We start from the raw sequence: 11,843 nt of genomic DNA, 5'->3' as shown, positions 1-11,843 counted from the left end.
AACTGAATAAATGAGAATTCACTGAATCACTAAAAATGATAACTGAAATCATGAGAATTATTTGAGATATAACTGAATTAGGAAGAGTTGTGATAAGTCAAGTTACTTTGAATAACTTTAGATTCGTGCCAAAATTTTATGTTTAGAGAGAAAAATAATTAAATTCAAATAAAAAAGTGATTTTAAATCAAGAAGAAGAAAATTTCCAAATACCTGAATTCAAATGAAGCAATTTGAATTTAATAAATCTATCTGAATTTAAGGAAAAATAATAATTATTATTTGGACCAGAAAAATGAAGTCGAATTACATGAATAAATTCAATTAATTCAACTCAAAAAAATATGGTATCATTCAAATTCCCAGTTATTTCCTCGTCGATTCAATGTGGGTCTGGAGTGGCAAGTAACGTTCAAATTGTTGAGATCAATGCTAGTGATGGCCACTTATCTGAGAACAATCGATGTATCGATTAATCGATTTCAACAAAATGATCGGCACGGCTCGATTGAATTGGTAAAAATTAATCGTTTTGCTAAATTTCTGCGTGTAGTCTCAATATCACAAGAGATATTTTGGTAATTTATAGTCTTATTCAAAATATTTTGGTCCAAATAATAATTATTATTTTTCCTTAAATTCAGATAGATTTATTAAATTCAAATTGCTTCATTTGAATTCAGGTATTTGGAAATTTTCTTCTTCTTGATTTAAAATCACTTTTTTATTTGAATTTAATTATTTTTCTCTCTAAACATAAAATTTTGGCACGAATCTAAAGTTATTCAAAGTAACTTGACTTATCACAACTCTTCCTAATTCAGTTATATCTCAAATAATTCTCATGATTTCAGTTATCATTTTTAGTGATTCAGTGAATTCTCATTTATTCAGTTATTTTGTGTTAACTCAGGTGAATTGTAATTGATTTACAAACCTATTGACACGTCAATTCAGCGAGTTGTTGTTTCCTCGCATTATTGAAGAATCGTATGTCAATGATGAATTTCAAACTAGTGGAAAAAACATGTTGCAAAGACACAGAAAATGTTCGGAAAGCATAATTCAGATTGATTGAATGACTAATTATGAACCCTAACGGCATATCAATCGTCTTAAATCTCTAGTTTTATGCATACATCGATGATTGGAAGTGTTTATAACATTAAATCTTAAATCGGCTGATTTATTTCGAGATTTATTTTTATTTTCACTCGTAGATGTGTGTTTGGTAGTATTGTGTAGCTGGGCATTCGCTTATTTTCACACACACGAGTGTGCGTCCGTGGGTGTGCGGCCGGCAGCGTGTGCCGCGGCAACAATACCGAGGTCAGCGCTCGAGAAGGGGTACAACAGCGAGAGAGGGGAGGTGCCGATATTTACTTTGTAACCGAATAATAATAATTCACCCAGACGAACAAAACAGCAATTTCCGTGGCGGCAAATCCAGTTGAAATGGTGCACTCTGATTGGCTTAACGCTATCGCTTATAATTCAAAAACTATGCGTCGGACGACCTTCCGGTAAAGAAATTCTCGGTTGCATTTCAGTCAGGTATCACGCTGGCTGGTCCGTGTCCCTCAATTTAGGGACACCCTGTATAAGGTATTTTTCCTCAACAGTACCATATTCAAGAGTGTCTGTTGTAAATTTTATAAGAAAAAATTGAAGAAGGACTGACTTGTAGTTTTCTTAAGTGCAAAAGCACATTTCTTAGGCCATTGCGTTTTGAAAACTTGCTTCACCATTTTCAAGGTCAGTTCCTTATCATTTCCAGCAATTTTTACTTGAATCGATAGTCTCCGACTGTGTAACTAATTCTTTTTGAATTGCTGATTTCAAATTATTCATTTTAAATGTTGGTCCACGAAGCGATGAATAAATAGTAAGTTTGCCGCAATAAGCGCATGTCAAACCTATTAAAGATGTCTGCCCACTTGCAACTAGAAATATTTCAACTGCATTACAGCCACGGGACACGTACTGCTTTCTCCGCTATTCACTTTCACAGTCGATTTCTGATCATTCTTTCACAATGTCAATATATATTTTATATATACTACCGTCTCGTTTGGATACTCATTGGTTGTCTTTACAGCTTTTAAATTTATTGTTAAGAGTCACCCTTATTTACAAGATTCTGCCACATTTCACGTAGTTTCGAAATACAATCATAATATTATAACATCTTTTAGAATGTGATGGTAGAATGAAAGTATATAAAAAATATTTTTAAAAGCCAATGTATCTCTGTAGTATATTTAATTGAAAACAAAAAAAACTAACGGAAGCTTTATAGCTTCTAATGCCTATATATACTAAGTGTTTATGTAAACTCTGGACAGTCTTCAAGGATGTGCTTAGGCAAGCATTTTCAGGTAAGATACCCATGGTCGGAAACTCATCCTAACGGCAGTGGAGGGCTTTGAAGGATTGGGTATCGCGCGCTTCTTTGTAGTGTAATGAATTAGATGTGATCACTTTCGACCCAACGTTTTATTCAGCCGCAGACAACTGTACAAAGTTCTTGTGTGGAGTCAACAAAATGACAAGCTTTAAAAAAACGATAAATAAAATGGAAACTTTGTGTTTCGTTTTCCATAACTTTTTCAAATTCTTTCTGCAAGCACCTAAAATTGTTTTTTTTTTTTTTTTAGTTACCAAGTTTATAGTGTTGTTGACTTAAGTCATACAAGAATTTTGTACTGTCGTCTATGGTCGAATAAAACATTGTGTCGAAAGTGATCACATTTGTTTCATTACATTATGAACAAGCGCGTGGTACCAAATCCTTCAAAGACCCCCAACAGCCTTATTGTTAGTAGTCCAGGAGCCAACCGCACCATATCTTCCCTCATCGAACATACGGCCAAAATGCATATGAATCGATGGGGAATATAGTGGTCAATAGGATGCCAGACTTTATAGACAATGGATCCTGTCCGGCGTGTCAAAAAAAATGTCACTTCCGGTCAGTTTTTTCGAGCTTGTCTTCCCTCATCGAACATACGATTGAAACTAGTACCAATCGATCGGGGAGGTCGAGTACTTGAAGAAAAAACCGGGGTGCCAACCCCCACCCTGTCCGGGGGGGGGGGGCAGCCACCCCTAAGTGTAGTCGTAAGTAAAGTCGTTCGACTTTTGGGGGTGGCTGCCGCCCCCCCCGGACAGAGTGGGGGTTGGCACCCCGGTTTTTTCTTCAAGTACTCGACCTCCCCTATCGATTGGTACTAGTTTCAATCATATGTTCGATGTGGGAAGATAACCTCGAAAAAACTGACCGGAAGTGACATTTTTTTTGACACTCCGGACAAGATCCATTGTCTATAAAGTCTGGCACCCTATTGACCACTATATTCCCCATCGATTCATATGCATTTTGGCCGTATGTTCGATGAGGGAAAATATGGTGCGGTCGGTTTCCCGACTAGTACGCACAGCCAAAGAATAATGTACGTATGTAATATACATACAGATACACTTTAGCTGTTGATTCTGACTCTTTCGATAAAACTAGTAATTTTACGACCCACGATTTCGAATGAGCACCGTTGGCACTGCTGGCAACGCCAAAACTGTGGATCGTAAAATTACTAGGAATATTGATGGAGTCAGAATCAATCTAGATGTCTGTACATTTGTCCTTGCCCTTCCCTTATCACACGATGTGCATAACAGGTTGAAAATAGTGGTCCTTTCCCGTTCCACCGGCCGCCAGGCAACGCGAACAGTTGACAGACTTCGTAGAAATTCGTTATTCTTCGCCCAAATAGGATAGGTGGCGCCACTCGTAAATCCGACTGAGATAGCATTTCTGTTTACTAATCGATCATCATTGTGGGAGAGTTTGTAGCTAATACTTTCATATTTTAGACTGGCGGTTGGGTTATGGGATTGGAATAATAGTGAAGGAATGAGAAAATGTGGGTGCTGTCAATATGATTTGACAATGCGTGTCGTTCATGGTTTGACTGAATATCTGGTGTGGTGATTGAGATGACGGTGAATATGCACTGACGAAAACTAAGCAACATTGTTGACGGTGGACGGTATATAATGAGATAACGAAACGCAGAATGAGATACAGCGGAGTCCTCAGCTATGCGGTGCTCACGCTAAATCTGCATTTTACTGGTAGGAACCAGCTGTCAATGCTCCGATCACGCGCCAAACATTCTCCAATCCCGTTCACCATCACGCCCTGCCCTCTAAATCAACGTCCGTCGAATTCATTTGTCCTGCAATTTCTTTTTATCTTCCATGAGGCAATTGTTTTTTCCCACCTTCGCCGAATCCCCGACTATTTTACTAATTCGATATGACAAAAGTTTCTTCTTCTCGGTATATTCCTGACCGCAATTAATAAATCTTCCAGGTCAAGCTAGGGCAAGCGGTTCTTGCAAGGACGTACAGGGCCGATTCTTCGAGTCGGGATTCCACTACAGCCCTGGCCCGGATGCGTGCACTCTCTGCGTCTGCGACAATGGGAATCCAAAATGGTGCAAGGCGGTTCTCTGCTCCCAGCCACAGGTGATCAAACAATTAGTCAGAACTTTGTTGGACCTTGAGAAACAATTTTCCATTATCATTTATATATTGCTTCTCGTATAGGACTGCAAATCTTTTCGTGTTGGCACCACTTGCTGCGAGTTTATCTGCATGGACGACACTCTCCCAGTCGGTGGTGGAGATGGAAACAGTGGAATCGGAGGCGGCTTGGGAGATGGCAACACGTCAAGCGACATGGGACTTCGTCTCGTCGCCAGCTGCATCACTGCCATATTGTCACTTTCTCTCATATTCTTTTTGATCCATCGACTTCGCCAGAGAAAAATCAGAGGTGAGATCAACAGATATCGTTACGCATTGAACATTTATATTTTTTCATCCTAATGCCATTACATGTTCAGATTAGTTCATTAGTTCACAATGCTGCACCAATAAAGATTTGTTTTACTTGTATGAAATACAATGGATAAATAATGGAATACTATAGTTTGTGTGGCAGGGAGGCAAAACCGGCAACTAACCGACGAGCAGAGAAGTCTTGGTAGTATGGGATACCTAGAAAGAGGTGGATTGTCGCACGGTGGACCAGCAGATGACATGTCATGCGGTGGTGGTTATCCGTTGTGGAAACCACCAGGTAATTATTTTCCACGCGGAGAAGCTCCACCACCATATGAAGAAGCAGTAGCAGCTGCGAGAGCAGAGCAAGCTTTGCTATCTGCAAGTCCACACGCGTTATCACCATTGAATTTCTCTGGCGCGTATTTGTCGGTGAATCACGGCACTCATCCTTCATCAGTCGCGACTGTAGCAAATAGCCAAATTGGCCTCTCAGTCACAACGCCAAATCTCTCAGACAGACATGGAGCATCTACGTCTCCGATGATACTGTCGATGAATAGGCCTTTGAGCAGCCCTAACACTCACTCAAATACCCATCAAGTAAATCAGGGCGAATCCATGACAGTTGGGGCCTATGCGAGTAGCTCTGTAACCACATTTAACATAGGACCTAACACTTACGAAAATCTCCCACCACCGCCAAGCATCATCACCAACCAAACTAACGATTTATCTCAGAGTAATATTTTACCTCTACCACCTTCCCACTCCACTATTCCAAAAGCCTATCACCAGCACACGACTCTACCTCGCCAGGGCGCTGGTGCCTTTACCATATCTGCGACATTGCCCACCTCGGGCACATCCAGCCATCGCACTATTCCCAGAACCCTGGCTACCAGTGGCAGTCTCAGATTGAGAAGAGAGTTTACTGCTCATCAGCCCGTTGCTCCCCTTTTCGATACCCCACCACGGAATGTTTCCCCTCAGAATACTCCACAATCTGCTCCACCGACTGCATCAACCAATGACAATTCTATTCATTCGGATGCATTTTATGATGATGTACTTGTTGGATTACCAACTGCTGCGCCGCAGGTTGAGGGGGAGCCGCCTACCCAACCAAGTCCCAATCTAACAAATTGTGACTTTAAGGTGAGATTTTATTCGAAAGAAACATGCTAGTATTAATCAGTGGTTGGTTCCAGTTAAGAGTTAGAAACTGCATTGACAAAAGAACATCATGACGATTGTGTGCATATTCAAATACTGGTATTCAATTTCAGCCTAAAATTCCTTCAACTACTGAAGTGAACCAAGATGGAAGCATCGAATCTGTGGCATGTGCTTGCAGCATGCAAGCTCTGCCGACATTGCACGACGACGCAGATGACTATCGCAGTGAATGTGAGAATTGCAAGAGTGCAAACGGTTCCCGATATTATCTGGACAACCAGGATGAATTAGTTACTTCTCCACACGAGACAATGACATTGCATCGTAGACCAGAGGAAACACCGCTAGGCACCGCACCCCAGTATTATCGTACTTCCTTGACACTGCCCACTAGTACCCGTCAGCGTACGAGGTGAGATAAACTTTACACAGAAAATTCTCCCTAGCAAATAACTTTACCTCAGTGGAGAATAATGAGCGGGGTTTCTTTATTTTTTTTTTTTTGTTTATATTTTTACAAATTCATTCTAGGTAGAGAATTATTAATGTGCAGCAAAAAGATGTTCATTGATAATAACAATTGCTATGTTCTAGGAGCACCGGAGCTCGTGAAAATTGGTTCAGCTCAATGCCTGAAAGCTCCACAGAGTCTTCAGATGAAGATTAAAATTTGAATTTAAAAACAAACAACAAAAAATCAACTAACAAAAACAAAAAAAAACTCATAGTTGTGCATCATATTAGGTATTTAGAAAAAAAAAACAACGTACAAGAAGCAGCTTGAATACGCGAGTGCCAAAAGTATTATCCAATCTTTATTGTAATTAATAAATAACCGCATACATACATAAATATCTATATCAATACCAAATATTATATCTTCAAAAACAGAAATTTTGATATTTTCACTCTAGCAATATAAATATATATATGTGTGTGTGTGTGTAAAAGTATACATATACGTATATGTATATTATATCTATTGTAGGGTTAGTTAATAACGAATCAAATCTGTAACTAAAATTTTTGGGCTGAAGACAGGAATAAACCGAACGAATGGACGACCATGCCGTAACATCGGTAATTATTGTTCGTTTATCGGCAGGTTTCTAAGATTAGATAATATATTTGTTAAAATACCCACATATAATTGGTAGATGGTGGAAATATTGTTCTGTACACATAGTCTTCACAAATCAACTTACAAACCTAGTTAGTTTAATCAAAACATATTTGGCTTTGAGTGGTAATGATGAATACCTTATAGTTGTCGAAATATTCTACTCACAAAAAACATTTCTTATCACGATTCAACAACAAATTTGTATAAATGCAGTAGTAGTGTTGTTACCAATCAATATTTCTACCCATTTTATCTGTACTGCATGAATTCGTTACAAAAAACTGTGCCAAATAAGAAACAGGACTTGTAGAAAAGAAGAAAAAAAAAAAAAATTGCCAAAACTAATGAAATGTTTTATTAACAAGGCATAAGTCAACAGTATTAATTAAAAGGCAGCATATACGTCAAATTATTATCATTTTCAAATTTTTATTAAAGACATTTAGACTGTAGTATATTAACACGTGTTCAAGCATATATATATATATATATATATATATATATGCTATTTTATATATATATATATATATATATATATATAAAATAGCATATATATATACATAAAAGAATAGAAGGTATCTACAAACGCTCGTTTTTCAGACTAAATTATAATTCTCTCTAAAACGAACAAAAAAGAATCAAACATAAATAAAACAGTTTTGTCAGGGCGGAATTTATTACAATTAGCTAGGTTGTTATTCAAATATACCAGGGACAATTTTTCGAATTTAAAAAAAAAGCGGCAGCTCAAGTACGGATTATTAATTTTTATCCACACATATTTAATTTTGTACACTATTACACGTAGAATCTTTCGTCCTTCGTTTCTTTTTTCTCGTGATTGGAAATCAATTGTTAATCTAGTATTATTTATAATTAAAAATCGAAAGTTTTCATCACAATTCAAATTAAACTGTATAGGTAGGTGAAACTGTACCGTTCCAATTGTATCGTGTTTAATCTGACTCGCTCTGTTAAACATACAGTCATTTACATAAATATATACATTCATTGATGTAGAATCTTAACGATATGGGCTAAGAAAAAATAAGTGAACAAAGTACTTATGGAGAAAGAGCAAGGTCGATACGTGTCAGGTCGCTAAATAATAGAAAAGTTTCTCTATTCGACTTAGGCCCCCTGATATACATATGAAAGATAAACATTCCGGAAAAAAGGAAAAAACGAAGCAATTTACAACTAGATTTCAAAACACGAGTAATAAAATAAAGAGCAGCATCCAATATTTCTGAAACTAATTTGAAAAAGTTTTGAACAAAATATCCAAAGTGAAACTTGTATTTTCTATAGAATGTAGAAAAGTAAACGTACGTTATCTAAAAGTAAAAAAATTAAATAAATAAAAATAAACTAATATGTTCTGACTGTAACGGTTGCATGGGGCCCAAACCAAAAAGACAAACCATAAATAATCTTTATAAGTAAATTAAAGAGAAGATCAACTAGAGCGTTATTATAACAAATATTCAGGCATAACATATAATCATTCTGTAATAAAAATTGAATGAAAAAACGATGAAGAAATACGAGTTGGCTCAAAAAACATGTTAGTGTTGGTACAAATAATAAGAACCATATAATATGTAGGTGAAATGAAACTTGGGAACGTGCAAAAAGAGAGAAGTAAAAAAATTATTCATGGAAAAGAATTCTGAAATGATGAAGGGCTTGAATAGTAATTTCGTGAGATATTTTATTTCTTTTTTTTTTTTTTTTTGTTAGAGAAAAATAATCACTCTTTCCAATTAGTTGCAAGTAACATTTTTCTGAATCATCCTGTACGTGTTATATCTCTTTACCGTGACTTATGATATAACTTGATTAATAAATGATAATAGTATGCGTAAAAAAATAATATTACTCGCTCGAAACAAAGATATTTGAAGATACCTTTTGTTATTAAATTGTTACCACTTGCACCACAATCATGATTCAACTTGAATGGATTCATTATTCATTTAATTTACTTGTGATATTGTATAATTTTGTTGTTGTTGGATTAACTGTTTTTTTGTTTGTATCTTGATACATATATATAATATATATAATATATATATATATATATATATATATTGTGTATATTATATACATACATATACATATATTTTTCTATTATTACGACTTGTTTACATTTTCACGATATTTCATTTGTTGAACATTCCCTATAATTATAATCATTATCATTGTTACGAATAGAATTATCGTTACTATTATTCCAGATGATACGTAAGATTGAAAATTCTCGAATATGTATTTAAAAATAATATATTAAAATATAGATTATATGTTAATACATCTTTCCCATTTCATTATTTTCCCTGACGGTCAATTTATCCTGTTACTACATTCATAAATCACTCAATTGTATCAGGCACCACATAAAAAAGTAATCAAAAGAACAGATTAACTTAGATGTGTAACTGTATAAATTACTACCAGAATTATAATATTGCAATCTGTACAAGTAAATAGAGCAATGTAAGCTGTAAAGTAATTGTCACATCATTCATTTTAACATTGTAATCGTAAGGAAAAGTACAATAATTCAAAATATTAAACATGATAAACATAAAAATATGACTCAAATGAGATTAACTAATCAGAACTGCTATTCTACAACGCAATGTATTGTTGCATATACGCATTGTCTTGTATGACGACCATTGAGAGATCAAGCCGTGTTATTTCTTGAGTTGATGACAGTGTCACTGCCGCTTGACAGTATATTCAAATGTTCAAGTAAGTTTTCACGTTCTCTCAGGCAGCTCCAAGCCTTCTCCTGTTCTTTTTTAGTCATAGACACTTTTCTCTGTTTAGCTAGTATTAATTTTTTGTAATGTTCAACGACTTCGTTGTCGACAATGCTTATTTTACGTTTCACAGCCTGTCGTTTGCTCTCCTCTTGCGCCAATTGAAGCAGTCGTTTCAACTGTGTCACATTATGATTGGACAAAGCGGACAGTTCTTGTTGGCATCGTTTGATTTCTGCAAGAATTTCATCATCTTGATTCTTTTTCGGAGTATCAGCCTCAAGTATACCTTGCTCTACCAGCTCCTTGTGCATCCTCAATTCCAAATTCATTGAATTTTGTATAGACAAGTCTCTAAGCACAGGAGGATCGCCATCCCTAAACAATTTATTATCCATATTATTATTAGCTACATATACATTCTCTTCCAACAGAGCTGAAACTAATCTTTGGGTCAAAGGTCCTGCGATGCTATTTCCCTTCTTATCAACCTTCGAAACAAGGAGCGAAACGTCGGACCGATTTTTCTTTTTATCCCTGTTTGGATTAGCCGCATCTTCCTCCTGCAATAAATCATTATGCGCCCACAGCAGACTATAATGACGACCCAGCGGCGGGATTTTCTTCAACTCGCTCTGATCGCTATGAGAAGCGACCAATTCCTCCAGCAGCTTTAAGTCCTCCGGCATGATATCGGTGCAGTAAGGATCGACCGAAGCCCAGAACTTATTGGGAGTATCGTTTTTGGGCAAAAGTAATTTAGGGAGATCAGATTTACTCCCATCGATTCTGTTCAATTCGTGAGGATTCGGGACAACTTGAGAAGCTAATCCCCCAGAAGTTTTTTGCTTAAACAGTTTGGCCGGAAGCGGAGACTGCGCCTTCGAGCTAAAGTCCTTGAGCTTGGATTTATCCTCGCGAATTTTTTTGTCAAGTGTCGACAGGCCTTTTACACTCTTTGACCTTTTGTCTCTACGTTCTTCCGCGGACGACAAGTTTGTTATCTCATCTTGCAGTAATCGGCATCGAACTACAACGGATGAAAGCAATGTTTCCAGCTCCAGTTGTAGCGTATCCAAATCCTCCATCCCGACACATTCCTCCGCCGAACGCTGAAGAATGCTACAGTACCTTGGCAAATGTTTTCCATTGTCAACCGTCTTTAGAACAGGCAGAGAAACTGCAGCCTCTGTGCTCTCCGAACTTGTGTCAGAGTTTACAGAAGACAGATGTCCGGATTTACCTCCCTCGCGCACCTTTATCAGCGCCTTCTTTGAACTCTGTTTACCTTTACCTGACATTACGGTTTCTCTCTGTCTTCTCTGTGGGTATGTTCAGTTAACGTTCGACCGTTATAAAAATACAACCAATAAGCTGGATTGCAGTAAGTTTAAATTATCAGTAATTTCTGTGATTTTCACCGACTGTATTAGTTATTATTATTCACCGTAAGTGTCCAATAAGCAATCTTGGAGGTTAGGTTCTGTTTTTCCTTTGTGTCCACTTACTATGGAAAAGCGAACAAATCAGGTACGTACGAAAGATCGTCTGATCTGACGATTAGTTTTATCCAAGGTACGTTTGAAATTATCATGCCAATCATGTACCCAATTGTTTAATGATATTTCACTATCAACACCATTTTGCAAACGATGTCACACAACCCACACAACCTAGGACACAAACTAACCTGCACTAACCTGTCATCTGACTTACCAAGTGCCGTCATTGGCGGGATAGCGGAAACCGCCATCTTGAGAGATGACAACTTCAAATCGAACTACTGCAACAAGTGTTTGTTACACATTTAAAACAATATCTTCCGTCAATAACAGAACTACTTATTAAGCAGTATTACACATGTGGAACCAATTCACAATAAAATATTCGGAAGCATGTACGTAAGCAAGTATTCTTAGTCC

At 36.9% G+C, this 11,843-nt stretch overlaps 2 protein-coding genes across 3 annotated transcripts; one reads left to right on the top strand and one right to left on the bottom strand.

Annotated features, from left to right (window-relative positions):
- The first annotated feature begins 3,774 nt into the window (after nucleotides 1-3,774).
- On the top strand, nucleotides 3,775-8,892 carry LOC124308740 (uncharacterized). 2 transcript variants are annotated; one of them, XM_046771747.1, is made up of 6 exons: nucleotides 3,775-4,134; nucleotides 4,376-4,530; nucleotides 4,612-4,840; nucleotides 5,009-6,006; nucleotides 6,138-6,439; nucleotides 6,622-8,892. In XM_046771747.1, the coding sequence occupies exons 1-6, from the start codon at nucleotides 4,077-4,079 to the stop codon at nucleotides 6,692-6,694; spliced, it is 1,815 nt and encodes a 604-aa protein (XP_046627703.1). In that variant the 5' UTR covers nucleotides 3,775-4,076; the 3' UTR covers nucleotides 6,695-8,892. The 2 variants fall into 2 exon arrangements, with proteins under 2 accessions (XP_046627703.1, XP_046627702.1); XM_046771746.1 differs by having other exon boundaries at nucleotides 3,777-4,134; nucleotides 4,997-6,006.
- Nucleotides 8,893-9,271: 379 nt separating this feature from the next.
- On the bottom strand, nucleotides 9,272-11,628 carry LOC124308741 (transcriptional adapter 3-B). The gene has a single exon (XM_046771748.1). The coding sequence runs from the start codon at nucleotides 11,220-11,222 to the stop codon at nucleotides 9,843-9,845; it is 1,380 nt and encodes a 459-aa protein (XP_046627704.1). The 5' UTR covers nucleotides 11,223-11,628; the 3' UTR covers nucleotides 9,272-9,842.
- Between the last annotated feature and the right edge of the window lie 215 nt (nucleotides 11,629-11,843).

The sequence above is a fragment of the Neodiprion virginianus genome, chromosome 7 (assembly GCF_021901495.1).
Source record: "Neodiprion virginianus isolate iyNeoVirg1 chromosome 7, iyNeoVirg1.1, whole genome shotgun sequence".
In the NCBI taxonomy this organism is placed as follows: Eukaryota; Metazoa; Arthropoda; class Insecta; order Hymenoptera; family Diprionidae; genus Neodiprion; species Neodiprion virginianus.
The sequence above is the reverse complement of the archived record's forward strand: the minus strand, read 5'-3'. Positions and strand labels throughout refer to the sequence as shown.

Bases quoted from the DNA above. Each gene is read 5' to 3' on its own strand.
- LOC124308740 (XM_046771746.1), top strand. From the start codon at position 4,077: ATGAGATACAGCGGAGTCCTCAGCTATGCGGTGCTCACGCTAAATCTG. The intron at 4,135-4,375 runs GTAGGAACCAGC...TAAATCTTCCAG, and splicing joins GCTAAATCTGCATTTTACTG to GTCAAGCTAGGGCAAGCGGT. The intron at 6,007-6,137 runs GTGAGATTTTAT...ATTCAATTTCAG, and splicing joins TAACAAATTGTGACTTTAAG to CCTAAAATTCCTTCAACTAC.
- LOC124308741 (XM_046771748.1), bottom strand. From the start codon at position 11,222: ATGTCAGGTAAAGGTAAACAGAGTTCAAAGAAGGCGCTGATAAAGGTG.